This window comes from Culex quinquefasciatus, chromosome 3 (assembly GCF_015732765.1).
Source record: "Culex quinquefasciatus strain JHB chromosome 3, VPISU_Cqui_1.0_pri_paternal, whole genome shotgun sequence".
Lineage (NCBI taxonomy): Eukaryota > Metazoa > Arthropoda > Insecta > Diptera > Culicidae > Culex > Culex quinquefasciatus.
The window spans coordinates 142,530,245-142,557,316 of NC_051863.1; the positions used below are offsets into that span (position 1 = coordinate 142,530,245).

The following is a 27,072-nucleotide window of genomic DNA, read 5'->3' on the forward strand; positions in this document are numbered from 1 at the left end:
ATCTCAGCAACCAATGTCGTCAATGTCTCTTAGGGGACCATCCATAAACCACGTGGACACTTTTTTTGGAAATCTCGAACCAAAATTTTCTGAAGTTTAAAAAAAAAATTTTGTTAAGTTTCACAAAATTTCATTAAAAAAAATGATGTTAAAAAATTTTTATGTATGATATCTCGATTTTTTCCAAAAATCATAATTTTATCATAAAATCATAACTCGGTGGTAAAATTATTGACCATTGTTCTCTGTTGCTCAAAAGTAGCAGGTTTCGATCCCCTAAAACATATCAAAAAATCTCGAGAATTAAAAAATACGGATTTTGGAAAATTGAGTTCTTGTGAAAAAATGTTAATTAAAAAATCGACAATTTTTTTCCTTGTACTTATTTTTTTCTGAATAGCAATCATCAATACCTACAACTTTGCCGAAGACACCAAATTGATCAGATTATTCCGTCAAAAGTTACAGATTTTCGAATATTTACGTACCTTTTTTAGAGCTTCCAAAATTGTATGGAGATTTGTATGACTGAACACAAAATGGCTTATTTGGTCATAGGAAAGACCCCCAGGCAAAAAATACAAATAAAATCCATTTCCGGTTTTGGTAGAGAATTGCTCAAAATAAGAATTAAGGAATTCAATAATTTGAGGATTAAGGTATTTGAGCGTCTTGAATTTTTGTATATTTATTTTTTTTATTGCTAACGCGCTCAAACCGAACTGTCAAATTTTCTTGAGGGGATGGAGGGGGTGTAAGTAGGAAATAGGGATGCGGGTTCGGATATCCGGATAATTTTTTGATTAATTACTGCCGCTAAAATCAAGTCCGTCCCATATGTAATTTCTTCAATATTGAGATAATGATGCAGTTTGGTTCGAAATCATCTGAACTATCAGGAAACCTTATAAACTTTAGTATTTTGTTCCAGAAAAAACGTAGAAAATTCAATTTTTCGAGAAACACGTAACCTTATGGGTGGGACAAATTTGACTTGCGTTTTTCTCGGCTTGCTGTTTTTGCATATGGGATGGATTCGATTACAGCGGCAGATTAGGCTGGTACAAATTTTATTTAAAACAACTTAACTAATGTAAAATGAATTTCAAAACACTTTTTGCATTTAAATGTTCAGACTATGGCTTGTTATTTAAATTTTTATATTTGTTTTATTTATACCGTAAAATAACTGGATTGAACTATCATGCGTCTCCATAGAATTCATGTAAACTTGTGCATTCAATGGAGACGCATGGCCGCATGGCGAGATTCAAAACCATGCGCTCAGGGTTTTCTCAACCGGAAAAAAGTTTATTCAAATAAACTCTCACTTACTAACTTACTTATGCGTCCGGCTCCCCAATGGAGCATAGAATTAACATCGCTTCAACAGCACTAATATCTTGGAGGAAGCTTCTCCGCCGGAAGCCTATGTCCGGCCACGTTGTTCTTGCGGGTTCCAGTCAAGTGCTTTTCAACAGATATCGATTTGACTTTCGAGTCAAAAATTGTTAGTTTCGTTAATTGATTTAGGTTTAGTATCCAGTTTAACAAATTAAACCTTCTGAAGTGTGATATTCGTAAAAAGAAAACAAATCAAATACGAGTTATTTTTTAAATAAACCTTTATTGCACTGGCTTCCGCCCAAAAGTTGTGTCGTGTTCTTTCCAGCAAGCACAATGCAAAAGTTAAAACTAACAAACCAAGTAAACTCAAACCGACGTTTTTTTTTCTTAAGCCTATTTACATTCAACCAGCACGCATCGCGCACAGTCGGTGGACGTTTCAAACAATGAGATGACTTTTGTGCTGCTTAATAAAAATGCTTCTTCACACTAAATGCTTGTCTCGCGACTTATGACTTGGTAAAGTACGTCTGGTAGACCATGCCCAGCGAGGTGGCCGCGAACCAGATGAAGCAGCTCCACCACGTGGCAAAGCCAAACAACCCCCGGTACACGTCCTTGGTGAAGACCGCCTTGAGGCTTTGCAGCGATAGTTGGATCGTTTGCGCTGTCGACAGGATGTTGGCGTCGTCCGTGTCCGCATCCGGGGATGGTTCCATCGTTGCCGGAGGTGCTGCCGTGGGTGCAATTTCGGCGGAACATTCGTCCACGGGGAAGGCTTCGGTGAGGAAGCCGGTCCAGGTGTACTCGCCGAGGGTTTTGTACATCAACGCAAAGTAGAGGCACATCAGAATCGGTGCCACGTACTGCAGCGTTACGACGCACAGGTAGTAAAAGATCGAGCTGATCTTCTTCTGCAGATCCACGTTGGTGATTCGGCCGGCTTCCTTCTTTTGCTCCTCAATCCGGTGGTAGGCAAGGTTGAGATAAGCTTGCAGGTAAACGGGCATCAGCAGGAAGCGTAACAAAACCGCGAATACGACCGCGCCCAGTCGGATGGTCTCGAACGCCTCCTCGGACAGAATTGGGGTGGCCATTCCCTTGAACACGCGCACCGTCAAGTAGTCCCGGGTGAGTGGCTTGATCCACAGCAGAATCAGCAAGAAGGGCATCGCGAAGCTCAGATTGAGCAGGAACTTTAGGAAAGCCCGGTCCTGGCAGAACTTGAGCGAATCCCAGTGCATTCGGGCCATACGAAGCCCCGGGAAGGTGAAGAGCGCTCCCAGAATTCCACAGCTGACGGCGATGAAGAACTTGACGACAATCTTCGAGGCGGGTCCGCTGAAAAAAAAATCAACACTTTAAATTTGTTTAAAATTTGAAGAAAACAAAAAACCTACGACGAGCTCAACCCCTGGCCCTCCAAAAACTCGGACGCGCTCTCGTTGAAGCTCCGGTAGGCGCGGTCGAGGCCAACCTCCAGTGTGGTTTCCGGCACGATCAGGACGATCATTGCGATCAGCAGGTAGACGAGTCCGGTGACGATGCAGGTGGACCGCTCGCCGATCGATTCCTCGCTTTGGAAGTACTGCACGGTGAGGGAGGCGAGGAGTTTGCTGGATTGGGGTTTGCGTGAGTTAAGGAAAGTTGTTTTTTTACGGATACCAAGTTTGCTAAGTATTTAAACTTTAAGATTAATTGAGATGAGCAGTACGTATCTGATAACAGAGTCATTAAAAATTTCAAAATTGTTCAGGATATTGTTCACGCAGCATTTCACTAAAGCTACATTTTCGGAATATCTTCTTGAAGTCATGTTCCATGTAGATTTTATGCATTTTTATTTTCAACTTTTTCAATTTCTGTTTAAGCAAATCCCATTTCCACTTTTTTTTTCTTAGGAAATAATCATAAAACATTGTCAAAAATTCAGTATCAATTATCCGAAGACTTTGAAAAAATTTCACTTCGGATAATCGTATTACGAAAACAAGATTTTAGCTTCAACCATTAAAATTTGACTAATATGGTGTCACAGAACTAAAATTTTATCTAGGTTGTCGATAATATTATCATCATTATTGGGACGATAACGATAATCTATCGTTATCGTTATTTCGATAATTCTATCGGCGATAATCTTATCGCCGATAATGAACGATAACTGATTTGAAAAATCTTTCTAAAATCGACATAATTCAACCAAATCGTGTTAAATTTTCAATGCTTTCACCAAGAATATATTTTAAGAAAATGTTGTAAATTTCAAAGTATAAATACTCAACAATATTCACAGAATACCGTATTTTTCGAAAGTACTCAAATTTTCAAAATTTGCATTGTGTGTATCAAACGAAGCGAAATTGTGTACGCCTTTTCACTTCATTAGAGATTGTTATGAAAAGTACTAAAATTTTCACAAAGTACCGTATATTTTTGAAAATACACAAATTTGCATTATGGATTTCAAACGGTGCGAAATAGTGCATGCTTCAAACATGCGTTGAAATTTTGTATGCTTCATATACAATTTACAGGGTGATCACTCAAATCCCATTTGCAAATTCCCGACTTTTTCCAGACTTTCCAAAATGCTCAAATAATAGGCATTTCTTATCCAAAGAATGATTTCAAACAAAAAACTTTCTATAAGAAAAGTCAATTAAGCACCGAAAAAAAATTCTAAATGAATTTAAAAAAATCCAACTACAAGCATGTTTTGTAAATTCAGAGACAAAACAACAAATAAAAAAAACATCAAAAATGGTAATTCATTATTATGATTCAGAGTAGAAACACAAACAATTAGTCTTTGAAAAACAATCGAAAGTTCAACAATACTTATAACTTTCATGTTACTTTTTAAACTGGCAAACGTATAGTTTGTGATACTTCGTTTCAACTAGAAATGACAAAAAGTTAAAGATACCTTAACTTGAAATTTCGTTCTTATTTTTATTTAAACTTCATCATAATTTTAAACCAAAAAATGATTAAAACATAATTGCTATTATTATTCTTTCAAAGGATTTAGGAAAATGTCAAGGAATTCATAAAATAATATTTTTGCGAAGTTCCCTTTTAAGTTTTGTAATTTTTGATGTTGTATTTTTTAATCAATGTTAATTTATCTAGTGTTTAGTATTTAACTGTTTTTTTTTTTTTTTTTTCAATGAAAATTCAGTTTGATATGATTTTATATTTTCCCACTTATTTTAAGCTAAATGTTTGAAAAACCAATTTTTCAAATAATTTTGCAATAACTCAACATTTCATGAGTTTTTTTTTTGTTTTTTGAAATTTCAATATTTTCTTTATGTTTTCAAAACGTAAAAAAGTTTTTCAATTTTGGATTTTATTCGATATTTAAGTTTTCCTAAAACTGAAATCAAGCTTTATCAAGGTAATTTACCCATACTCATAAACAAAGTTCAAGGGCAACATTTGAAAAAAAAAAGATATTTTGAATTACCTAATAAATTTAGTTAAACAATTAAAAATATTTACCAAAAAAGATCATTTGATTCATCAAAACAAATTTGAAGATCTGTGTCAAAGGCATACAATATTCATTAAGATTTTGAATGTCTTGAACAGCTTTTCTATACTTAAATATATTGACATAGTGAAAAGAACCTCATATTTAAAGTAAGTTACTAAAGCAGAATTGAGTGAATTCAATTTGAAAATTGTACAAAATATTACAAAATAATTCAAGTGTTAAAAAATAACTTTCAAACAAGTATGCTTAGAATTCCCGACTTTTTCCCGATTTTTGCGGATTTTGGCGAATTCCCGACTTTTTCCCGACTTTCCCGATTTCCTGACTTGAGTGGCCACCCTGAATAATTTAGCTTTGTTACGATATTTTGTGAAATTTTTAGTGATTTACATAAAAATAATAAAATAAAAACGCATTCAAAATTTAGCTTTCTTTGCAAATTTTGAAAATTTTAGTATTTTTGTTGAGTGCTTCAACAAACAAAAATTATTTAATCCACCCTTAGCAATTGAAGATGACTTATTTAAATTCTTGAGTTTTTTTTTTTTTTTTTTTTTTTTTTGAAAGGGTCCAATGAACCAAATTTTCATTTTTTGCTTTTTGGGTGTTTTTGAAACTTTTCAAAAAAAAAACTCCAGAATTCCAATTTTAAATACCACGTGCCACTGTTTTGGTTTTTGACTAGTGAGCATTTCGCAATAAAGATGATGTTTTTTTTGTATTTTGTATTTGATAATTTCGTACAAGTTTCTTTTTTAGTGTTGAAAATTTGATCAATTGTTTCCAATTGGATAGAACTTAAAAACAACTCGTTTTTGATCTTTTTTATTCTTTGCTAGGTCAATCTCAGCAACTTTTTTTAAAATGTAAAATGAGATAATTTTATGGAATAATTAAAAAAAATGCTACAATTAAAAGCGGTGCTCATTATTATTATTATTATTATTTTTTTTTTGCGGTGTACATTGGAATTTCTTAAAAATTGAAAACATTTTCAAACAAGCCCAATAATGCTAAATATGATTATCAATGCAGAAAAATGCATTTTAGATTGTTTCCAGTTGATTAGACTTCTATTTTCATGGAAATTTAGAAGTTTTTTGGAAAAAAAATTGTTTTGCCCCCTGATTTTTCTGACCAATTTTGAAGGGGGGGCGACATAAACTTTGAAAAATATTTGCAACGGCCTAATTGTAGATAATGATTACGTTTACTCTTGACAAGGAAAATACAGTTTTTATGCTGAAAGAAATTTGTTTTAACAAAAGGATACAATGCAAAGAACACGACCAGCAGACACCAGAGCATGCTCAAGTTAAACTCCTCCTTGAGGGGGAAGAAAAAGTGATAAGCCTGCAGCAGAGACCGAAACGAAAAAAAAAGTTATGTCGATTAGATAAACCGCAAATTAACTCGTCACTGCGCTAACTGACCTCCGAGCAAATGTACACGATCGCCGCGTACAAACTAAAGTCGACCATCCACTGGTACTCGGTGTAATACCGCAGGTGGACCACATCGTACGGCGAGATTCCAACCGTCTCCAGCTGAACGTCCAGACTGCGCGGAACGTGAAAGGTGGACGATTTCTCCTGCTGATGTCCGGCGTCACCATTCCGATGGTTTTTGTCCCGTTTGCCCTTGCCGCCCTTTTCCCGCGGCACCCCGGACAACTTCCTTAGCTCGTCGTCCGTCGGGTGCAGGTACCGGGTCAGACCGGTCGAGCAGAGGATCCACCGGGCCAGCGAAAAGTGCGGACTCAGCTTCTGGATCACGCTGACCATGATCAGCGTGATGACCAGCTGGGCTCCCAAAAGGGCCTACGAGAGAAGAAGGAGAAAAAGCCGGTCATCAATTTCACTTGACTTGTAACGCGCGCGTGTGGTGAGGAAGCTCCCACTTAAGCACTAAAATTAGAACTAATTTCTAAAAATAGGTCAATCGCCGCTGCAACTTACCATGACAAGAAAACTCCAGTTGCAATTTACACCTTCAAAAACGACGGAATTCACTCCGTCAACATCACCAACGGATGCACGACCGAAAAGCACTCGCCCGCAGCAGCACAGTTATGTAATTTTCATTTAAAACCAGCTACTATTTCATTGAATAAATTGCAACACTAAATCACACTCGCGTTGGCCACTTGGAAAGAAGAGAAAAATCACCTCCGCGACGACCGAAAGAATCTCTTTGCGGGAAAAGAAAAGAATGAAAACTGACAGGTGCGAAATGTCAGAAGATGTGTTGAGGGTGGTGCTGAACCGATGTTTTTCGTCTGCTATAGAGCTTTATGACGTTTCGCGTACGCACACTAGCGCACCATTTGATTTTGCTGGTCGGACAAAATTTAACCTCACTTTTTTTCGTGTACGTACACACAATACATGCGCACATAAATAACACTATTGGAGCGCGGCTTTAACACACTAAACTAGAACCCAATTGATATTAGGTAAGTAACCCAAAGTTACAAAAAAATCAGAATCTGCAATCTTTAAATTAAAAGGATAAATTTTATTATTGGTCTAAATAAAGGAAATAAGTAAACCACAGTTTCCGTTGTATAGGGAAATAAATTTTAGCCCCGGCCTAACCTAGAAGTTATATTGTTTGCTCAGTCGTCTCCCTGAAAAAAGCTTGCCTCAGTAGATTTGCTGGTCAGCAGTTGGACTCACAATCCAAAGGTTGTCAGTTCGAACCCCTTGGTGGATGGGAGCTCAGGTGTAAAATAGGGTTGGATTGCCTCACCGTTTCTAGCCTTCGAACACCTAGTTTCGAGTAAGAATCCGCAGAAGGGAACTCCAAGGTAATGCTGTTAAGCGTAATTTTGTTGAATAATTTTAAAATATGGAATTTCTAGACTTTTTAATTTAGGAATTAAGGATTTTAAAAGAATAAATGTCTGTCTGTGTGGATTAATCATAATCCAGAAGTCACCGGTTCAAATTCCGAGGCGGACGAAAAATATCAAAGTGTAAATAAAGGTATTCGCTACCCTCCCGTTGTCGCAAAAATTACGATACACCCTAGTAACATTTTTAAACTTACAGGTTTTATCATGGTTCTGAAAACCCTCATACGGCCTAAATAGGCTTTTATGGCCTACTTAAAACCTAAAATGTTACTAGGGCACTCCTGTGGATATGGTGACGAAACCGCAAAGTTTAATTGATAGTACGTTGATTTCGTTCCGGATTTAATAATTTAGGAATTTATTATAGAAATTTTGAATTTGAAAGTTTGTTTTTTTTTTAAACTACAAAATTTTAAAATGTTGAAATCTTACAATTTTAGAATTTCGAATTTTTTGTAATTTGAGATGGTGGCAAAAATTTTGCCATTCAGGATTAAGTAATTTAGGGATTCAGGAAACAATTTAAAAATTGAAGAATTTCAAAATTCATGGATTTAAAAATCTGAAACGTTTTTTTTTTTTCAATTTTAATATTTTATAATTTTTAATGTTGAGGATTTTAGTGTTTTAGAGTTAAAGAATTTCAGAATTATCTATTGCATTTTTAATGATAATTTTATTTTACTTTTGAATCCTGAAATTTTTTAATTTTTTTATTTATGTTTTTTTTATTTGAATATTTGATTATTTGATTTTTTTTCCTCAAGAGTCCCAAACGCGCGCTCCGTCACACGCACTCAATCCAAACTGTCAACATTTCTTGATTGGAGAGAAACAAAAGTAACTTTCTCTTGAATTAAAAAGTTAGTAAAATTTGCTAAATTAAAAGTTTTTCTTTTTTTTAACGAAAACTTTTACTACTAAAGTTTAGGAAAGTTTTCTGACTGATTTAAAAAATTGAATTGATTAACCCGAAATGGTTGGTTGAAGGTCAATTCCCGCTAGGACTGGGACGAGATCATCGAGGAGATGGCGCTGCTGGGAACTACTCGTTCAGGCGCTTCACTTCCCAGCCGGGAAACGTCGACTACCCTTCCCGAACCAACAGTCAATGGGCAACTCCTCCAAGCCTGCTTTGATGAACAACGAACAACTACCCTTTTCTCTACATCCCTGTCGCGCTCCAAAATGAAGCCCGCGATGTTGCTGCCCAACGTGCCCAACGAAACGTCCATCCGTAACCTGCTCAGCCTGGGGTCTTCAGACGTCACCGGTAGCGTACCGTTAAAATCGGTACAGCTTGGACGCGGAAGTTGGCCTACCATCCCAAGTAACATTTTAGGCTTTATCAAAGCTGTCACAACCGCTATAAAACCTATCAGCCAAAACCAACATTAAAACCCCTTAGTCGTAACAAACTCCCCAGAACCTTGATAAACCCCACTTAAAACCCAAAAGGACCTCCGCAAAAGGTTGTTACGGCCTATTTATAAACCTACATAGGAGTTCAAGGCTTTACAACTGAATCCTAACAACATCCTCAAAGCCTTGATAAAACCTTTGTTAAAACCTAGTCAGGAGTTATGGAAAAATTACATTTCATACGTCTTTAAACGTCTTATGCCAAATAGGTTTTATTTTGGCAAAAAATAAGTTTTCGTCTTGCCAAATGAAATGATGGAGATGGTTGTCAAAAATGGCGATGATAAATAATAGATATTAGAGGTAATCCAAATAATTTGAAAGCTTATTTCTCACAATTGATGGCTCAAATTCAGCTGCGGTTGAAATTTTATTGATAAATGTAGGGGAGATAGAGCCAAAAAATTCAACTCGCTTCATCAAAAATCAATATTTTGTAATCATAGTGTTTAATGTTAAAAAATATTTTATTGCAATTCTTTGAAAAAATGTTGAAACTATTTTTAAACATCTATCGCTATATAAATCATACCAGAAATTCAGCATAAATGTGTGTTTTCATCAAATTTAAATCAAATTTTTCAGTTTTCTATTTTTTCAATCAAGATGGCGGTCAATCATATTCAATCGGAGCACGCGTCTAGCGCCATATTTATGCACTGCTATTTGGCCGCGATAAATGCTCTTTAAGGAGCTTATGGTTTTAAGTGAGCTTTTTACATGCCTAATAGCACTTGACAGCTACAACACCCTAGGTTTTAACAAAGCATGCGATAAAACCGTTTGGCATGGCATTGCCATCTGGTCTTCAAGCCTCTGTTAAAACTTTCATAAAACCTTATTGAAAGCCAGTCGGCTTTTATTTCCACCCGGTTTTATGTCCGAGGCATAAAACCCTTGCTTGTTGGTTGCGGTGAATGCCCAAATAAAACTATTAGGCAATCAAGATGCTACAATAAACCCTTAATAAAACTTGGTGGTGGCTAGTTGGTTTAAAAATGTTACCTGGGATAAGCAGTAGCGTTAAATACAAAAAAAAATCGAAAACATAATATTTTTAATATTAAAATATTGAAATAAAATCCCTCACATTTTTGGAAAATCATCACTGTAATCACATATGTGGAACTTCAGGTTCAAAAACGAGGACAGTACAGGTGCTGCCTCTCGCGGTGGAGAGCTGCAACTTTTGTACCAGTTTTTATAGCAGTTTTTGCACCGATGGGTCGTCCATAATGCGTGTAGTTAGAATATTTAGAATTTGATAAAATTTTCAAAGTAGCAAATTATTTATTATTAGTTTTGGATAACAGTATGCATTTCCATCCAGCACATAATGTTGACTCAACGCCACTTCGGCGTGCAATTTAACTTTATCATTTTATGGATTTTTATTTTTATTTTGTTGAATGTTGTAGTGATAGAAATCAGTATAATGATAATGATACTGTAGCATTATGTAACCTATGTGTTTTACTTTTATATTACTTAAAACCAAATTTTAATTTTCTGGTAAGTTTCGGGACCATCCATAAACCATGTGGACACTTTAGGGGGGGGGACATCCCATTTTTCGTTCAATTTTTTAAGTTAATATTTTTTTACAAAATTTTGGTTGATATGTAGAATGTCATTTAATCGTAAACAGATACCGGCTACATGAAATATGCATTGACCCTTCGTCCGATCACAACTGGTATACTGAGAAGATGCCTCAAGTAAACAAAATTGCAGCATGCCATGATTTGAATTTTCATTTTACTTATCGCGCGCAGCCATTTGTTTTTGCAGTTTATCTACTTTTCATGCTCCAAAATGCCGGAAAAATCTATGCAGTTAAAAATTGCATGTTCAATAATCATGGCTCATCATTCTATTCGTTTAAGAACAGGTATTTAGCTAGTGCTGGTCAAATGGCTTCAATTCTGTGACATCGAACAAAAATATGGGAGGTCGTCTTCCTCCCATCCCCCATTCGCAACTTCAAAATCTGCTCCTTTCATTTTTAAAACCACGATCAGTGAAATTACAAATGTGAGAAAGCTTTAACTGTTGAAGAAGAGCATATAAAATGAAGTGCTGGCAAAGGAATCGCGTCACTAAAGCAACATAATCTCCATAAATCGATCATGTCATGCAGAATTGGTAGATAAAACGAAAACAAGGTCTGTCTGTCAATCTGCGAGTGGTATAAGAGATTCAAATTTGACAGTTGTTTATGCTGAGTAGGCTGTGACTAGCTTGGACAAATTTACACTATACCAGCAACAGAACTCAACAATCGTCACACTTTTGGGGCTAACACGATGTATGGAGTTCCAACCATGTGCTGTAATGTTAAATGTTATTTATTCTTGTCATAACAAAGTTCTTTTTAAACTAAAAGTAAAAAATATTTACCGACACAACGATTTTGTTCCATAAATGCATGATAGTATCAAAAACTTTCCAACTTTTAAATTAAAAGGTTTGATCTTTCTACGAATATTCACCAACGACAACTTTAAATCCAACGAACGATCTTTTTAAATTTAGAGTATTTTTTTTCTTTGTATGTGTTGCTGATAAGGAAGTTGTGCACAATCAGATCGCAACTATTTTCTTAAGAAGAGTGATAACTTTGCACGGGGTTTTTACGGATATTGTATCTATGAATGTCAACAGTTTTTTTTTCTAAGCTTAGCGTCGTTCTTTACTAAACTTAGCTCAAAATGCACATCCAGTGTTTTTTTAATAGGTCCTATAAACATATGAAAAACAATAGCTAGAGTAAATTTTCAAAACATCCTATAAGTCATGGGTTTCCTATGCAGATATGACCTTTTGAAAATTTAATCTAGATAGGTCCTTTTAATTGGGTCCTAAAATGAAGCTTAGATTGCTGATATTATTGTTTACAGCGATAAAGCTTATTTTTCTGAGTACAATGACCTTTTGTACGACCACAAAGAGTTTAAAATGGATTTTTAAATCAATTTTGAAAAATTATCCTCGCGGTCCTTTTTGACAGAAAAGCTCCTACTTGACAGCTGGTTCCAAGGGGACCATAGTTGATCCATCGAAAAAAAATGTCTTGTCAAATTTTATTTTTGCATTAAAATGAAAAAATGTGATCAGAAATGGTTTTAAATCGTGTTTTTTTACTGTTGTATATAAAAATTGACTTAGGGCTTTAGTACCCAATTTTGCTTTGTTAGTTTTTTTAGTGTGCTAATTAAGTTCGCGTTCTCAAAAACTTGGGCTCCGTTCACAACCCTTTCGTTTGTTTTGACTTTGTGCAAAAAATCGTGACATTTCACTTTTATGCTTCCCTCCTTCCCCTCTCCGCCTCTTCCACAATCCAAAAAGAAGCGAATTTCGCGAACAAAACCGTTCTGTCATCGCGGCCGCAGCAATTTTTGGTCAGCAAAGTTTTGTAATTCGATTCCAAGTTTAATCGCTACCCAATTCCATCTTTCCCGTGCCGTATACGAATCGCGCGCGCGCCCCGCATACCTTTTTTCCGAGCAGCCATGTCCGACAACGAGGAGCTGGTGAAAAAGTTCGCCGACGTGACCGGAGTGTCCGAGGATCGGGCCAAGTTTTATCTGGACGCGGCCAACGGGGAGCTGCAGGTTGGGATTCGGGTTTGTTTTACTGCTGGGATGTATGAGAACATAATGTTTTTTTTTGGCAGGTTGCGTTGTCCAGCTTTTACGAGGGGGATAACGATCCGGCCGAGGGAGGAGCTCCCATCCCGTTGGACGACGACGACGATGATGATTCGGACGACGACAACGTTCCGATGGACACGGTTCAGTTTTCCCGTTCAGACGCCAAAGCCAAGGCCAAGAAGGCCCCGAAATCGTCAAAGTAAGGGTTTTCTTTTTGGGGGATGGTGCGGAAGGGCCACGTAATGTTAATTGTTGAACTTTTTGTTTTCTAGCATTGCAACTCTGTCCTCGCTGAACGATTCCTCCTCGGAGGACGAGGACGAAAAGGGTCAGGCGTTCTACGCCGGTGGTTCGGAACGCTCCGGTCAGCAGGTGCTAGGGCCGCCGAAGAAGAATCCAATTAAGGATTACGTGTCGGAGATATTCCGGTCGGCCCAGCAGGGTCACATGGAGACGTTCGACGGCGATTCCAGTCCGAGTTCGAGCTCGTCGTTGTACGCCGGAATGGGTTACCGGCTGGGACAGACCGACACCGACCACCAGGCCGTCCCCGACAGGAACCGTCCGTCGGGTAGCGCCGGTGGCGCCGCATCTGGCCACAATCACGAGGTGGTCACGCTGACCCTGTGGCGGCAGGGCTTTTCCATTAACGACGGCGAGCTGCGCCGTTACGAGGACGCGGCCAACAAGGAATTCTTCGAATCCATTATGCGGGGTGAAATTCCGGCCGAGCTGCGCTCGAAGGGACCGACCATGATTCATCTGGACTTGAAGGATAACCGCCACGAGGATTACGTCAAGCGGTCGGCGCCGTTCCGGGCGTTCGGCGGAAGTGGCCAAACGCTGGGTAGTCCGGCGCCGAACGTCGTGCAGAGCGGATCGTCGGGAGCGCCGGCGGCAGCAGCAACTCCCGGGGACAATGCGGAGAACGAGAAGAGTGCCGCCGCCGAGCTGGCCGTGGACGACGCCCAGCCCACGACCACGCTGCAGATTCGCCTGGCGGACGGATCCCGCCTGACGGCCCGCTTCAACCAGACCCACACGGTCGAGAACGTGCGGCAGTACGTGGCCCGGTCCCGGCCCCAGTACGCCGCCCAGAGTTTCGCCCTGCTGACGACCTTCCCGAGCAAGGAGCTAACCGACGGCGGCCAATCGCTCAAGGATGCCGGCCTGCTGAACGCGGCCATCATGCAGCGGCTCAAGTAGAGGGAGCATGAATTTAGAGGAGAACTTTTTGGCGCAGTGGAAATGAATTTGATTTTTCTTCCTTTCATTCTTTCTTTTAGTTGACGCTTAGAAAACGTTCCGAAAAACACGCGCGCCCCTCGAAGGTGTGCAAGCTCTGTCTGATTTGTATGATTTTGAACGAAGTAAAACTGTCTCTTAGTCGATGACGGAATGTCAGAAGTGTGATTGCAAAAAAAAAAGAATAAAAATAAAACGCAACTGGTTTAATTGAATCAATTGATAATTTTATATTATTAAAATTCGAAAGTCGATATTTTGAGAATTGGAGTTTAGGATATTTGTTGCTTTCCTTCTAATAATTATTCAGTATTGTACGCTGTACAGTCACTCGCGATCGTTGCTTGCTTCTTCTCTGGGAGGGGCAATTGTATCAAAAGTGTATAAAACTACGTGATCATTTTCTGGTTTAAAATCGTTGATTAGCATTTTCTAAATGGCGCTGCGCCGAGGCCTTCTTTTCCATCTTCTAATTTGCGCGCTTGTAGTAGGCCTAGGAATATTCCTTAAATTGTGCTGCCTAGCTGTGTGCGTCTCTGCCCCTTTTTTCAGCTTTTGATATTTTGCTACTTTCAATCCTCTACGAGTTGGATATTTTGTACGACAAAAAAAAAACTAATGCAAACTACTCACAAAGGGAACTGTTTGTTGAAATAAATAACGAGCAAACATGGTTTTCTAAGGTAGAGGGAGTTACACTTTTGAGTTTTTCTGGACGTCGCCCCGACTTATCGGTAGATCAGCTTGTTCAGTTCCTTGCCGACCTCGGACACGTACTGCAGAAAGTCCGCGTCCAGCGTGGTGCTCCAGTCGTACAGGTCCGACTTGCCGACGCAGTTCTCGATGTACCGGTGCACAAACATAATGCCCCGCTCCACAGTCAACGATTTGACCAGCTCCGGCGGCGCCGACCCCGTCCTATTGTAGTCCAACGGCCGGTGAATCACAAACGGCCGGTCGTTCCGCGCGTCCACGTCGTACAGCAAATTGTCCGAGAAGATCTTCCGCCGCTTGTCCACGCAGATCGTGCGCGTCGTCACCGTAAACTGCGTCACGTCGCTCGACACCTTGCCGGCGTACTTCAGAAACTGATTATTACTCCTCAACCGCGAGTTCGGGTACAAATACTCGTTGATCGCACCCACAAACGTGTACCGCGCCGCGTTGTAGTTCCGCATCAGACAGTCCAGCTCGATGATCAACCGATTCTGCTGCTTGTTGGCCAAATCGAACGGAAAGTTGTACGGCAGCAGGTTGATCTTGATGCCGTGGTTGTACAGCATCGCCGTCGTCGTCGAGTCCAGCGCGTTGCTGTTGTACACGATAAAGTCGTCCACGCCCACGATCTGGTGGTGCAGGAAGAACTGCAGCACCGCCGACGGCTTCCGGAACTCGTCCTCCAGTTCCAGGTAGTTGTTCAGGTCGACGCACGCCGTCATCGTCATCTTCTGCGGGATCGACTTGCTCTCGATGACGCGCAACGGGATGTATCTGAAATTGTAGAATTGATTGAAATAGTGAATGCTACGCCAGCTGACGACATGCTTATAAAAAGGTTACAATTCGATATTAAAAATAAATAATAATTTAAAAAATATAAACTTATTATCGAACGCCGCTGATAGAATTCCGTGATCAAATTTAATCCAAATCAACGAATCATCTCAGCGATAAATTTCACGTAGTAGGCCTGGCCAATACTGCCCACCATTGAAAAAACGGCTAATATCCACTTTTGGCAAAAACGAGATATTAGCACCAGGTGGTAGAGGACGTTCCAACGCATCTTCTGGACCTTGAATTTTACTGAAATAGTGTTTAGACTTGGCTGCCGATGCGAAAAACCAAACGGCTAATATGCCACTCTTATGGGAAATTGCCTTGACGGAGATTTTGTGACAAACACTAAAACACGTATTTCTCGGAATACTTGATTTGGCATAATAGCCGAATTTTCAATTATGGGCAGAATAGGGGTCCTGATAGCTCCAAAAAGACTCAGTCACTCGCGAGCACAAATCTAGCGCGGCGAAAAACTGGCTTGATGTATTCCTACCGTTTGTCACTTCCACACCAATCGCTACTGAGTACTCTCAGTTTGCTCTCCCTCTCACTCCAAGCGGGTAGTACAGCTCAAACTCAAACTTCGTGTGTGACTCGGGTTGACGGACGGAGTAGGATTCTGAATCAAAAGATACAGCTGGCCAGGGTTACCAGGTCTGAAGAGTAAAAAATCTGGCAAAAAATCTGGGAAAAATCTGGCAAGCCACTTTTCTCAAAGTAATAAGTAATTTTTTGTTCAAAAACTGTGTATTTTCACTTTTTATACATTATAGCTTCACAAAATAAACAAAATACGTCAATCAAAAAATTTGAGGAAGAAATAGAAAATTATTTTTTTCTGATTGGCGCTCAAAAAATCTGGCAATGCCAGATTTATCTGGCAACCTGGCACCCCTGCAGCTGGCAGCCAGTGTGTCGTGTTCACTCGCGAATGGTTGCGCGCTCCAGTCGGCAAAGATTCGTTCGGTGATAAGGGAGTGATTTCTGATCTTGGAACTGAAAATCAGGAACCTTGGTCCCAAGGCCACGAAGTTAATTTTTACAAACTGATTAAAAAAAGTAGTTTATGCAACAAGTTGCAAAAAGAGGATTTTTTCAGCACGAGTCGTACATTTATCCAACGAGGTTCACCGAGTTGGATAAATACGACGAGTGCTGAAACAATCAAGTTTTGCAACGAGTTCCATACAACATTTTTTGCACCTGCATTCCTAAAGAACCTTGCAGAAGAATTAACATATCCACTGCATCATCTTTTCAACATGTCAATAAATACTGGAAAATTCCCACAAACATGGAAAAAGTCTTTTTTGGTGCCTATTTTCAAGTCAGGCCCAAAATCAGACATACGTAATTATCGCGGAATTGCCCTTTTGTCTTGCATTCCAAAACTTTTCGAATCTATTATAAATGAAAAAATCTTTCAGCAAGTAAAAACCGCATCACATGTAAACAGAACGGCTTTTTAAAGGCCGCTCTACTAGCACCAACCTTTTAGAATTTGTAAATTTTACACTGAATGCAATGCATAATCGCAATTTCGTAGAAGCAATTTACACAGACTTTAGTAAGGCATTTGACAGAATCGACATACCATTATTAATCTTCAATCTGCAGAAAATTGGAATTCAACCGAACCTTTTGGAATGGCTTAAGTCATATTTGACTAAGCGCGAACAAATTGTTCGCTTCCAAAATGTACTATCGGAATCAATTCACGTCACCTCTGGGGTTCCGCAAGGATCCCATCTAGGACCTCTTCTTTTCATCTTGTATGTAAACGACATTTCCTTCATTCTAAAAAAATTAACGTACTTGTATATGCAGACGACATGAAATTGTATATGGAAATAGGAAATGCCAATGACAGTCATGTATTCCAAAACGAAATTAATCTTTTCTACACATGGTGTAGTAAAGCCTACTCCAATTGAATGTAAAGAAATGTAACTCCATTGCCTTCAGCAGAAAACATGAAACACCAAACATAACAGTATTATTAGGAAACCAACCAGTAGAAAAATGCAAAGTAGTACGTGATCTAGGTGTCATCCTAGACTCACAACTAACTTTGTAGAACACTATAACACAATAATAAACAAGGCAAAAAGTACATTAGGCTTTATAAAGCGCTTTGCATTCAACTTCCAGGACCCGTATACTATTAAATTACTCTATATAACGTATGTCAGGCCACTCTTGGAATACTGTAGTATCGTCTGGAATCCATACTATGCCGTACACCAAGCACGTATTGAATCTGTCCAAAAACAATTCTTACTGTACGCACTACGTAAACTTAACTGGGCTGCATTTCCTCTCCCATCGTATGAAGCACGCTGCATGCTCATAAACATACAATCATTACAAGAACGTCGTAAATTTGCCATGCTCTCTTTCATCAACGACATTATTTCTCAACGCATACAGTCAGCAGCATTATTTTCAGTAATACGCAATAGTATTCATGAACCAAGCCGTACTTTAAGACATTCACCACTTTTTAGAATAACTACATACACGACAAATTATTTAAAAAAATTCGCCATTAAATCAAATGATGCGCTTTTATAATGAAAATTCACAGTACATACATTTCGACATGTCTAAACCGAAACTACGAAAAAATCTGTACAATAGAAATAATATCTAGTATGTAAGAAAATTGTAAGTAGTCTACATAAGCTTGACGAATAAACAATAAACAATATGCTTTTTTGCAATTTCGAAAAACACCCATTGAGTGAAATTTTATGTCGAATTTTCATGTATTTTGACAATAAATCATTTAAATCAAAAAAAAATTTGAAAAGTGTTACTTTTCGAAACAAGTGCTGAAAAGTTCAACTTTTCAGCACCCATTTCAGTGCTGAAAAGTAGAACTTTTCAGCATTTATTTTGAAAAGTGTTGCTATTCGATTCTGTTATTTTTGGTACAGAAAAGTAGGCTATTTCGTCGTTCAAGAATGACAGGAAAAGTAAGTAGTTTCACGACGGAATTGCAAAAAAATCGTTTTAAACCCTCAAAATAAAAAAAAAAAAATCTCAGTAGATTTACATTTTCGCCTTCTTAATTATTTGACAATAAAGCTTTTTTATGCATTTTTCCCTTATTTTTCCTAATCTAACCTTTTTTTATTAAGCTCTTCTTTAAATATTTTGTAATTAAGTTTTTTTTCATGCAAATTTCACTTCTTTTCCATGAATTTAACTCAAGGAAGCGAAAATATCTTAAGAGCGAGTCCACGAGCAAAGCATACCCATTTGGGTGGAATCGAAAATTGGTTTCTTCAGCAACACATTTTTTGGGTCCCTTTTAGGGTCCAAAAAAACCTCCCAAAATTTGGGAGCGGTTGGTTAAGCCCACGATTGGCGCAAAGCGAAAGAAATTTGTATGGAAATTACTATGGGGAAACTTGCATTTTCACATTTTTGAAATTACAAAATGCATGTTTTATTATTTTATGAAACTAACACCGTAGATGTAAAGCCCTCAATGTCCTTAACAACTATCTCGAAGACAGTATGATGCTAACTTGCTTCTAACAAAAGTTACAGAGCGTTCAAGAGAGTCATTTCGGAATACTCAGTAAAAATCATACTTTTTGCCAACACTGCCAAGTCAAGTGAAACTTTCGTAAACTATAATATATTTGAGGAATTGGGGTGCAATTTAACTAAATAATGTCTTCTGAACATTTCTTCATAACGATTTTACGTAAAACTCATCAAAATATAAGATCAATCGTGTTTATTTTGTATTTCATGGTTCCTTCGGCAATGTTGGCAGAAAATGTGAGTTTCACTGACTACTTTTGAAAACTCTGTATCTTTTTTGTGACGCACTTCAGCACCATATTATCTTCGGAAGAGTTGTTCAGGACATTCAGGGGTATACTTCTACGGTGTTAGTTTCATGAAATAGTAAAACATGAATTTTGTAATTTTAAAAATGTGAAAATGCAAGTTTCTCCATAGTAATTTCTATACAAATTTCATTCGCTTTGCGCCAATCGTGGGCTTAACCAATCGCTCCCAAATTTTGGGAGGTTGTTGGACCCTGACAGGAACCCAAAAAATGTGTTGCTGATTGGATTTTTATCATTTTAAATTTTTCCATATAACTAGATTCCACCCTAATACCCATCTCGCATCGACCTCACCAATCCGCCTAAAATTTTCAGAGGTTTTTTGTACACCAACATCTGGCCAAAATATGAGCACTCTAGATAAACAGGAAATGGGGCAAATCGAGACACAAAGTTTGAAAGTTTAAAAAACATCAAAAAAAATCTTAAAAAGCCTGAAGCTTAGGCAAAATTCGATTAAATTTCAAAATTTTAAATGCATCTGAAAGGGCTTAAAAATCCAACAAAATGCAGTGTAGAGAATCAGAAATAGTTGAATCTCAAGAGAGTTACTGGCATTTTAGTGAAAAATAGCACAATTTTCAAACTCAAATAAAAAAGTGGTCCATCCTATCAACTCAATTCGACCTGCAGCTTGTAGGGGACATCTGGGACTACCATCTGAGACTGAGAACGCTTTGGGTGAGGCAGTTTAACATATTAAATAGACACTTTAACTTTTAGGGAATTGTTTGGTTGTAAATTTTTGCTCGGGAGACCCCTTAGATCCAATTTTCTGGTAAAATCGTATTTATCATATTCGTGTTTCTGAGACAATTTCAGAATAGAAACATGCATAAAAATGTTTATTTTCATCCACTTGAAACCTTTTAAAAATAAAGTTAAGAAAGGTTTCATATGTACAAAAACCCCTGAACATTTTAGGCAGATTGATTAGGTCGAATCCAAACTAGGGGAAATATGCCCATTTTAAGCATAATAAGCGGTCGTGTTTGAATGATGCTGGATAATCTGGATTGTTCCATGAAATTCACTAAAACCAAGTACACCAACGAGTAGAGCAACTTTTTGTTAACATTTCTATTTATTTTCACTTTTATTAAAAGTTATGCTATTCCTTTAACAAGCATTTAAAAAAAATATTTCAAAAATGAATTCTAATCAGTCGAGTGCATTGGGCCACGCCCAATTTTTCTGTTTTCAGCTTAGTTCTTTTTTTTCTTCCAGCGCTCTTTTGGGTCTGCTTAGAGCTGCCAAAATTGATGAAATTTTAAGCGAACACTCACAAAAAGTAGCATTTATAGCAAAAGTTTCCTGGCAGCACTTGCTCACTCCAATAGGCGCTGCACCAGCATGTTGGTGGTGTTGGTGGCCACCCTTTGTTCTTTATTTGCCTTCGCTTCTCGCTCGGTTTTCTTCAGCGTTTGGTTTTTTGATGGCGCTTGCTAATTATTTACATGTTTCGGGATTATTTTTCAAGTGAGTGACTAACTAATGGTCAAAAGAACATGTTGCCGGTAGTTGGAAGCAATTTTATATCTTAAGCGCTTTGAAATCGTTAGCGCAAGTGAAAAGATATTGATGGCGACTTTCGGTAAACAGTTAACCTCTCATCTTGCGTGTGGATGTGTGTGCCACCAAAATGATGAGAAATGGTCCCGCAAAATAGAAATTATGACCAAAAGTGCATTAAATTTGATCTTTTTGGCCAGTAAATGGCATTAATTTGCGTACTTACTCGGGGCTGTGCTGTTGCTGGTAAGTTTATAGCCTAAATAGTATTTTTGGAGCTTTAATCGAGCATCAAACTCTCCATATGGCGAAGATAGGTGTTTGATTAGAAAGGGTATATTTCCCCTAATTCCCATACATAGGGGTATGCCCTGTTCGTGGACTCGCTCTTAAGGGGTTACATACATGTAAATCGTCAAAAATGTCAGAGGTTGGTATGAGCACACATTTAAACTTTTTTTAAATCTTTTTGCAGGGCATTAACAGATACATTTTCATTTATTAACAAAATAAATATGGAGACATTCGAACGTACCATTGCCAAGATATGCAGTAGTTGTTCGGTAACTGGGCTGAGAACGTAGCCCAGTCACCGAATGCTACTCGTCATGACTGGGCTGAACAAAAAATTACGAGGGGACCACCGATGCATAATATTTTCCAAATGAAATATAAAAATAAAAGTTACTCAAATTTATTTACAATGCTTACTTTTCATATTTCTTTAATTGTAATTTGAAATTAAACAAAAGTTTGAAAAAAGTTGTTTAATTTATTGAATATGATTTTTGCATCCATTAACCCCTCGGTCTTTTTGGTTTGTTTTGGTTTTTTGACGTTTGTCTGCTTTTTAACTGGGCTACGGCCCAGTTATCGAGCGGCCAGTTAAAAAGCAGCCCAGTTAAACAACGCCCAGTTACCGAACAACCACTGTAGCTATTTTAAGTTAGCAGTTTCAAAAAACGGGTGCCATGATATCTCAACACTGCTGTAACCAAATTGGCTCAACATTTTGTCGAAGACTCGTTAAACCGTTTCTGTGTGCATGACGAAGGCCGATTTACAAAAACTTAACTTTTAAAAAAGATAAAAATAGTTTTTGATTTTTGTATTTTTTTAAAATGCAAAATTTCAATATCGGGATATGTCTTGTATTCACCCCAAATTTCTGCCAATTTGGTTCATCTCATCTCGAGATATCGTGGCACCCGTAAATCAACTCCGGGTGTTTAGAGAAAAACGTTCACAAATTTTGACAGTTCGCTTTGCTCATGGCAAAATTGGGAACTTAAATCGTCTCTTACTCAGTTCAGTCATGAAAGATCTCCATGAAACTTTCAGGAGTGATAGAAAATCATCTTTTTAGTGAATTTATTGAATTTTCTGAAATATAAAATTTTGTGTTTTGTTGTTTATGCAATTTTCTCGTAATTTTTTTAAAACTCTGCTTAAAAAGAAAAACATGTTAAAAATATCTAAACTGCATTTTTTTTTATTGGATGTCAAATATGGGTCAAATTTAGTTGGTTAGAGTCCCCAAGGCATATTCATAAGAAATTTGAGTGATATCAGCATGAATGCACCGATTTTCTGTGATTTTATTGAACCAATATCCCATAAAATCGAAATATAATCTTCAAAAAAAAAAAGTTGCTATAGACCCCCCGAAGAGTATATCGCCGGAACCCGCAAAATGTCGGGAAAGAGCCCTTCTTTCATGGTGCCAAATATCAGACATACCGAATTTTTTATCTTTGAGGTCTCGAAAAAATACACCGTGAAGAAACAACATTATTGCCCCCTCCTTACCTTTTTATCGAGTGCGTCGCATCGGTAAACACCACCTCCGTGGGCTGGCCAAAGTCCCGCTTCACCTTGCACAGAAACTTGTAGATGGTGAACACTTCCCCGTTCGGCGCAGCCACCGACCCGGTCGGACTCTCCACCCGGCTGAAGAGAAACTTCCCCGGCACGACGTCCTTTCCGCCGTGCTGCACCTGGCACTTGAAGTTCACGATGGACTGCTCGAGGCCGACGGCCAAGCTGACCACGGTTCCGCCGGCCTCGAGGTCATTCTTCTGCCAGTAGGCGGAATAGACGTACAGGTCCGCGCCGACCCGTTGCCACGCCGGCAGTGGACTGTCGAAATCGTACGGAACCGAGTTCCGGTACCGGCTGCTGTTATCAATCCGGATCAACGAGGCGGTATCGCTCCGGCCGAAAATATTTACCACCTCCAGGACATACTTGAGACGATTGTTTTCGGATTTGTACACCAGCAGAATGGCCACGCAGCTAATCGAGATGAGGACCAGGGCCAGCTGCTGGTACTTGCGCATCGCTGGGCCGTGACCCCGACCGGAACCGTCACGTTCCGGATCCCGGTGCTGGATTAGATAATTATTCTGCTTTTATCAGCAGAGGCCTGCTGAGATTTCCGCGAACTGTCACTGAACTTTCAGCGAGAGAAGGATGGGGGGACGACACGCTGCCAATTTTCTGACATTGAAGCACTTTGGTTCGGCGGACAAGCGCACTGAAGGCCCCCCGCACCGGGATGTTCTCGCGGGATGCGGCAAAAGGAATTAGGAGTGGAGGGTGTGGGTCCGCGATCTGCGGCCAAGATGAAACTATTTTTGTTTTGAATTATCTCGTGGAACGTTTTGCCAATCGCGAAAGGTATTGATTTTTTTATGTTTTTGCGCTCTATTGAAGCGTCTTCCTTCCTTCACGCGTTGGTTTAGAGCTTGGTTATTTCAACAATTTTAAATTAAATGTTCAATCTTATCACATTTACTGCATTTCAAATTTATTTGCAAAACTTCGGACGACAACTCGAAAACATATTTTTTCTAAAAAATCTGATGGGTGGATGATTCTTCAGTTTATGTTTTTATTTTCATTCGTTTAAATTTGCTCACAAACTGTCAAAATCAGAGTCTCGGCCCGAAACTTCAAACACGAACAAAAGCAGCGAACAGAAGATTGGCAATGACGTTTTGGAATTTTGACAGTTTGGAACGCACGAATTACCCCATTATCGGTTTCCCGCATGGGTGATGTGGAAATTGTTGCACATGGTTGAAGTTGGGAATTTTGCAACTTATTTTAATTCATGCTAATTTTCAAAATTTTAACGCGAATCTACAGCGAATCGGTGTGAAAACTAAAGATACACTAAAGGCACGATGATTTGATGCGCAATCTTGATATGAATCGCGATAAAAGCGGTTTAAATTGAAAAATAATAATCAAACAAATTCTGGTCAAGAATTTAACAAAATTTTGTCTATTTTGTAAGACTTCAAGTTATTGTACAATGGTTATAGATTTTTTTTACAAAAATGTAAATTTTTCGGTTCGTCCACAAACAATATCATGTTTGTAAACAAACGACGCCATATTGCCAATGTTGTTCGGTACACTCAAAATCAGAAGTACCCTTCAAAAAGGGTTTTATCTACCCTTTATCTGTCATCCCAAAGAAAAAAAAACCCTTTTTGAGGGTTACTTCCACCCTTTTTTTCAAGTTCACCCGTCGTCACCCTTTTGAAAAGGGTTACTACCGGTAAACTTGAAAAAAGGGTGGAAGTAACCCTCAAAAAGGGTTTTTTTTCTATGGGATGACAGATAAAGGGTAGATTAAACCCTTTTTGAAGGGTACTTCTGATTTTGAGTGTAGCTCATATCAGGCCATCGCCGGGGCCCTGGTCAAAATAACAAGAAGTGGACTGATGTTCTGAGAACGTGCCCTCTGATGATAGAATTGTGTACACGCAAAATCCACATAACACAGATCTGTGTAAAAAAATTACACAGATTGTTGAACATGTTCTAGCTGTCAAAACTGTGTAGTTTTATAACACAGATCTGTGTAAAAAGTTACACAGATTTTCGATTAGCTTTCGTTTCAAATCTGGGTAAAACCGGAAAAAGTTAAGATGGCGACTTTTATGCATCTCCAAGAACTTGGTAAGTTTTTTCTCGTGATTTTTTCAATGAAGTATCGTTAAATTGTCTTTCTCTACAGGATTTTTCACATTCCGGCCATTCATTTTAGCCCTGTGTTGGATTTTTAACTCATCAGGTAATGCATCTCCTGAAACTGAGCTTATCTTTATTCTAACCTCTTACGAATGTTATTCCAGATGCACCCGTTAGCTTTTTCTTCGATGTCCTCTTAAGTGAGCTGCAGGAGCGCCAATCTCGCCCGCTGTGAAACCAATTGCATCAGCTACCCAGAGGAAGAGTTCCGGAGACAACACTCCATATGCATCATCGAGTAGAAAAAGTGGCAGAAGTTGGGCAGATGGGCCAAATAACATAGTTTTATGAATTTATTTTGTATAAAACCTCATACTTGAGCTAATAAATAACGCCTTATTTACTGAATAATTAAAAGTATATCCAAAAGCAATTCAAAACATATGAAAATTTTCTACCCAGTTTCTGTGTAAAATTTTACACAGAATCTGTGTAATATTTTACCCAGATGGCTAAACAAAAATTACACAGATTTGACAGACAACGGCTGTACACAGATCTGTGTACAAGGCTTTTACACAGATTCTGTGTATTCCAGGTTTTAGACAATCTGTGTCAAATTTTACACAGATCTGTGTTATCTGAATTTTGCGTGTAAGCAGTGTAACACGGAAAGAAAAAAATACTGACAATTTTCTATCAATCAACAATAGGGTCCTTAAGCCCTATGCAAATTTTTAATGTACAACGGTAAAAACACGACCAAAAACGAGGGGCAGGACCGAGACTTAAAACCATTTCTAATAACATTTTTCATTTTGATGAAAAAAAAATTACTAGACAACACAAAAAAATATTACTGTATATGGTCCCCTTGCAAGGCTGTATATCATAGGTATACACTTAAAAAAACCAACATAGCAAACTTAAATGTTTTTTCACGTGAACTTCTCCAAAAACCAACACGATAACTTCACGTGCTTTTCCTTTGACTCTCATAAGCTTTACAGGTCAAATGAATGTGAAAATCATTCAGCTCCAGCTGATCGTTGGCAAAAAAGAATTAACTCATTTTTCGCATTGTTTTCACGTGAGCTACAAATGAATTTCATTTAGAATTGCCCCAATCGGCTTGTCTTTTGGTTTTGAAGTGAAAATCACGTGAGATTCAAATGAATTGGACTTTGATTTGCCCCAATCTTGCCCCAATCGACTTGTACTTTGATTTTGAAGTGAAATTCACGTTAGAAACACATGTGTTGGTATTGAAAGCTGAGCTTCGAGAAATAGCCGATCAGTTGATAAAACAAGATTGCAATTTTCAAGAGCTCAAAGTTCGAGCTCTAAATTTTAAATTAAGTTTATTGCAATTACATTGCAACTTGAATGTAAATTCTGAAAATAACTGATCATGAACTGTGGTAAGCATTAACAAAACTATAATTTATATTAATTCCAATATGTTAACCCCATGTTCGGTCTCTTTTACAGGCAATCATGATTCGGCAGCCTTCAAAATACTTTCTGGTGATGTCCTCCGAACATTTTAGCTGTCCTCACCGGATTTTGCAGGAAGATGTCACCTTTGTTGGGCGGATAAACATCAACAAAAATCTCTGTGTAAGATTCGCGTGTGAAAAAATAAGTGTTGTATATATTTTGTGAAAATAGAAAGTAAAAATAAATATACAAGAAATAAAAATTTAAAAAATAATATTTATTTTTAATTTTTGATTAAATCTAACGAACAAATCAGTTGAAAATCAATGGAATTTCATTTGGCACTCACAAGGGCTTCATTGCATATTCAAGTGAGTAGTCACGTTAATTTCACGTGTTTTGCATTTGAATTTAACGCGTCGCACGATGGATTCTTTTGAAGTGATTTACACATGACATTCACATGTTAAATCGTATGGGGCGGATTCATGTGGAAAACATGTGATAATTCTATGCGCCTTTCTTTCAGTGTACTCGCGATCTTGCTTTGCATTAGTGTGAGTGCATGACTCCGTGCCACTAAAACCAAAACAATAACAAACGAACAATAGACCGTGCCAGGAAAACAAAAACATAAACAATGTCAGTGGCAGTGGAGTGAGAGAGTCAGAGATAACG

At 38.2% G+C, this 27,072-nt stretch overlaps 3 protein-coding genes across 3 annotated transcripts; 1 reads left to right on the plus strand and 2 right to left on the minus strand.

Moving 5' to 3' along the window:
- Nucleotides 1–1,610: 1,610 nt before the first annotated feature.
- LOC6038412 (transmembrane protein 161B) lies at nucleotides 1,611–7,035 on the minus strand. The gene is made up of 5 exons (XM_038265050.1): nucleotides 6,808–7,035; nucleotides 6,283–6,669; nucleotides 6,123–6,202; nucleotides 2,748–2,963; nucleotides 1,611–2,688 (listed from the first exon to the last, which is right to left on the minus strand). The coding sequence occupies exons 1-5, from the start codon at nucleotides 6,808–6,810 to the stop codon at nucleotides 1,857–1,859; spliced, it is 1,518 nt and encodes a 505-aa protein (XP_038120978.1). The 5' UTR covers nucleotides 6,811–7,035; the 3' UTR covers nucleotides 1,611–1,856.
- Nucleotides 7,036–12,480: 5,445 nt separating this feature from the next.
- On the plus strand, nucleotides 12,481–14,241 carry LOC6038410 (NSFL1 cofactor p47). Its single transcript, XM_001848163.2, has 3 exons — nucleotides 12,481–12,742; nucleotides 12,805–12,980; nucleotides 13,054–14,241. The coding sequence occupies exons 1-3, from the start codon at nucleotides 12,641–12,643 to the stop codon at nucleotides 13,985–13,987; spliced, it is 1,212 nt and encodes a 403-aa protein (XP_001848215.2). The 5' UTR covers nucleotides 12,481–12,640; the 3' UTR covers nucleotides 13,988–14,241.
- On the minus strand, nucleotides 14,234–23,624 carry LOC6038411. Its single transcript, XM_038263064.1, has 2 exons — nucleotides 22,780–23,624; nucleotides 14,234–15,517 (listed from the first exon to the last, which is right to left on the minus strand). The coding sequence occupies exons 1-2, from the start codon at nucleotides 23,307–23,309 to the stop codon at nucleotides 14,755–14,757; spliced, it is 1,293 nt and encodes a 430-aa protein (XP_038118992.1). The 5' UTR covers nucleotides 23,310–23,624; the 3' UTR covers nucleotides 14,234–14,754.
- Nucleotides 23,625–27,072: the final 3,448 nt, after the last annotated feature.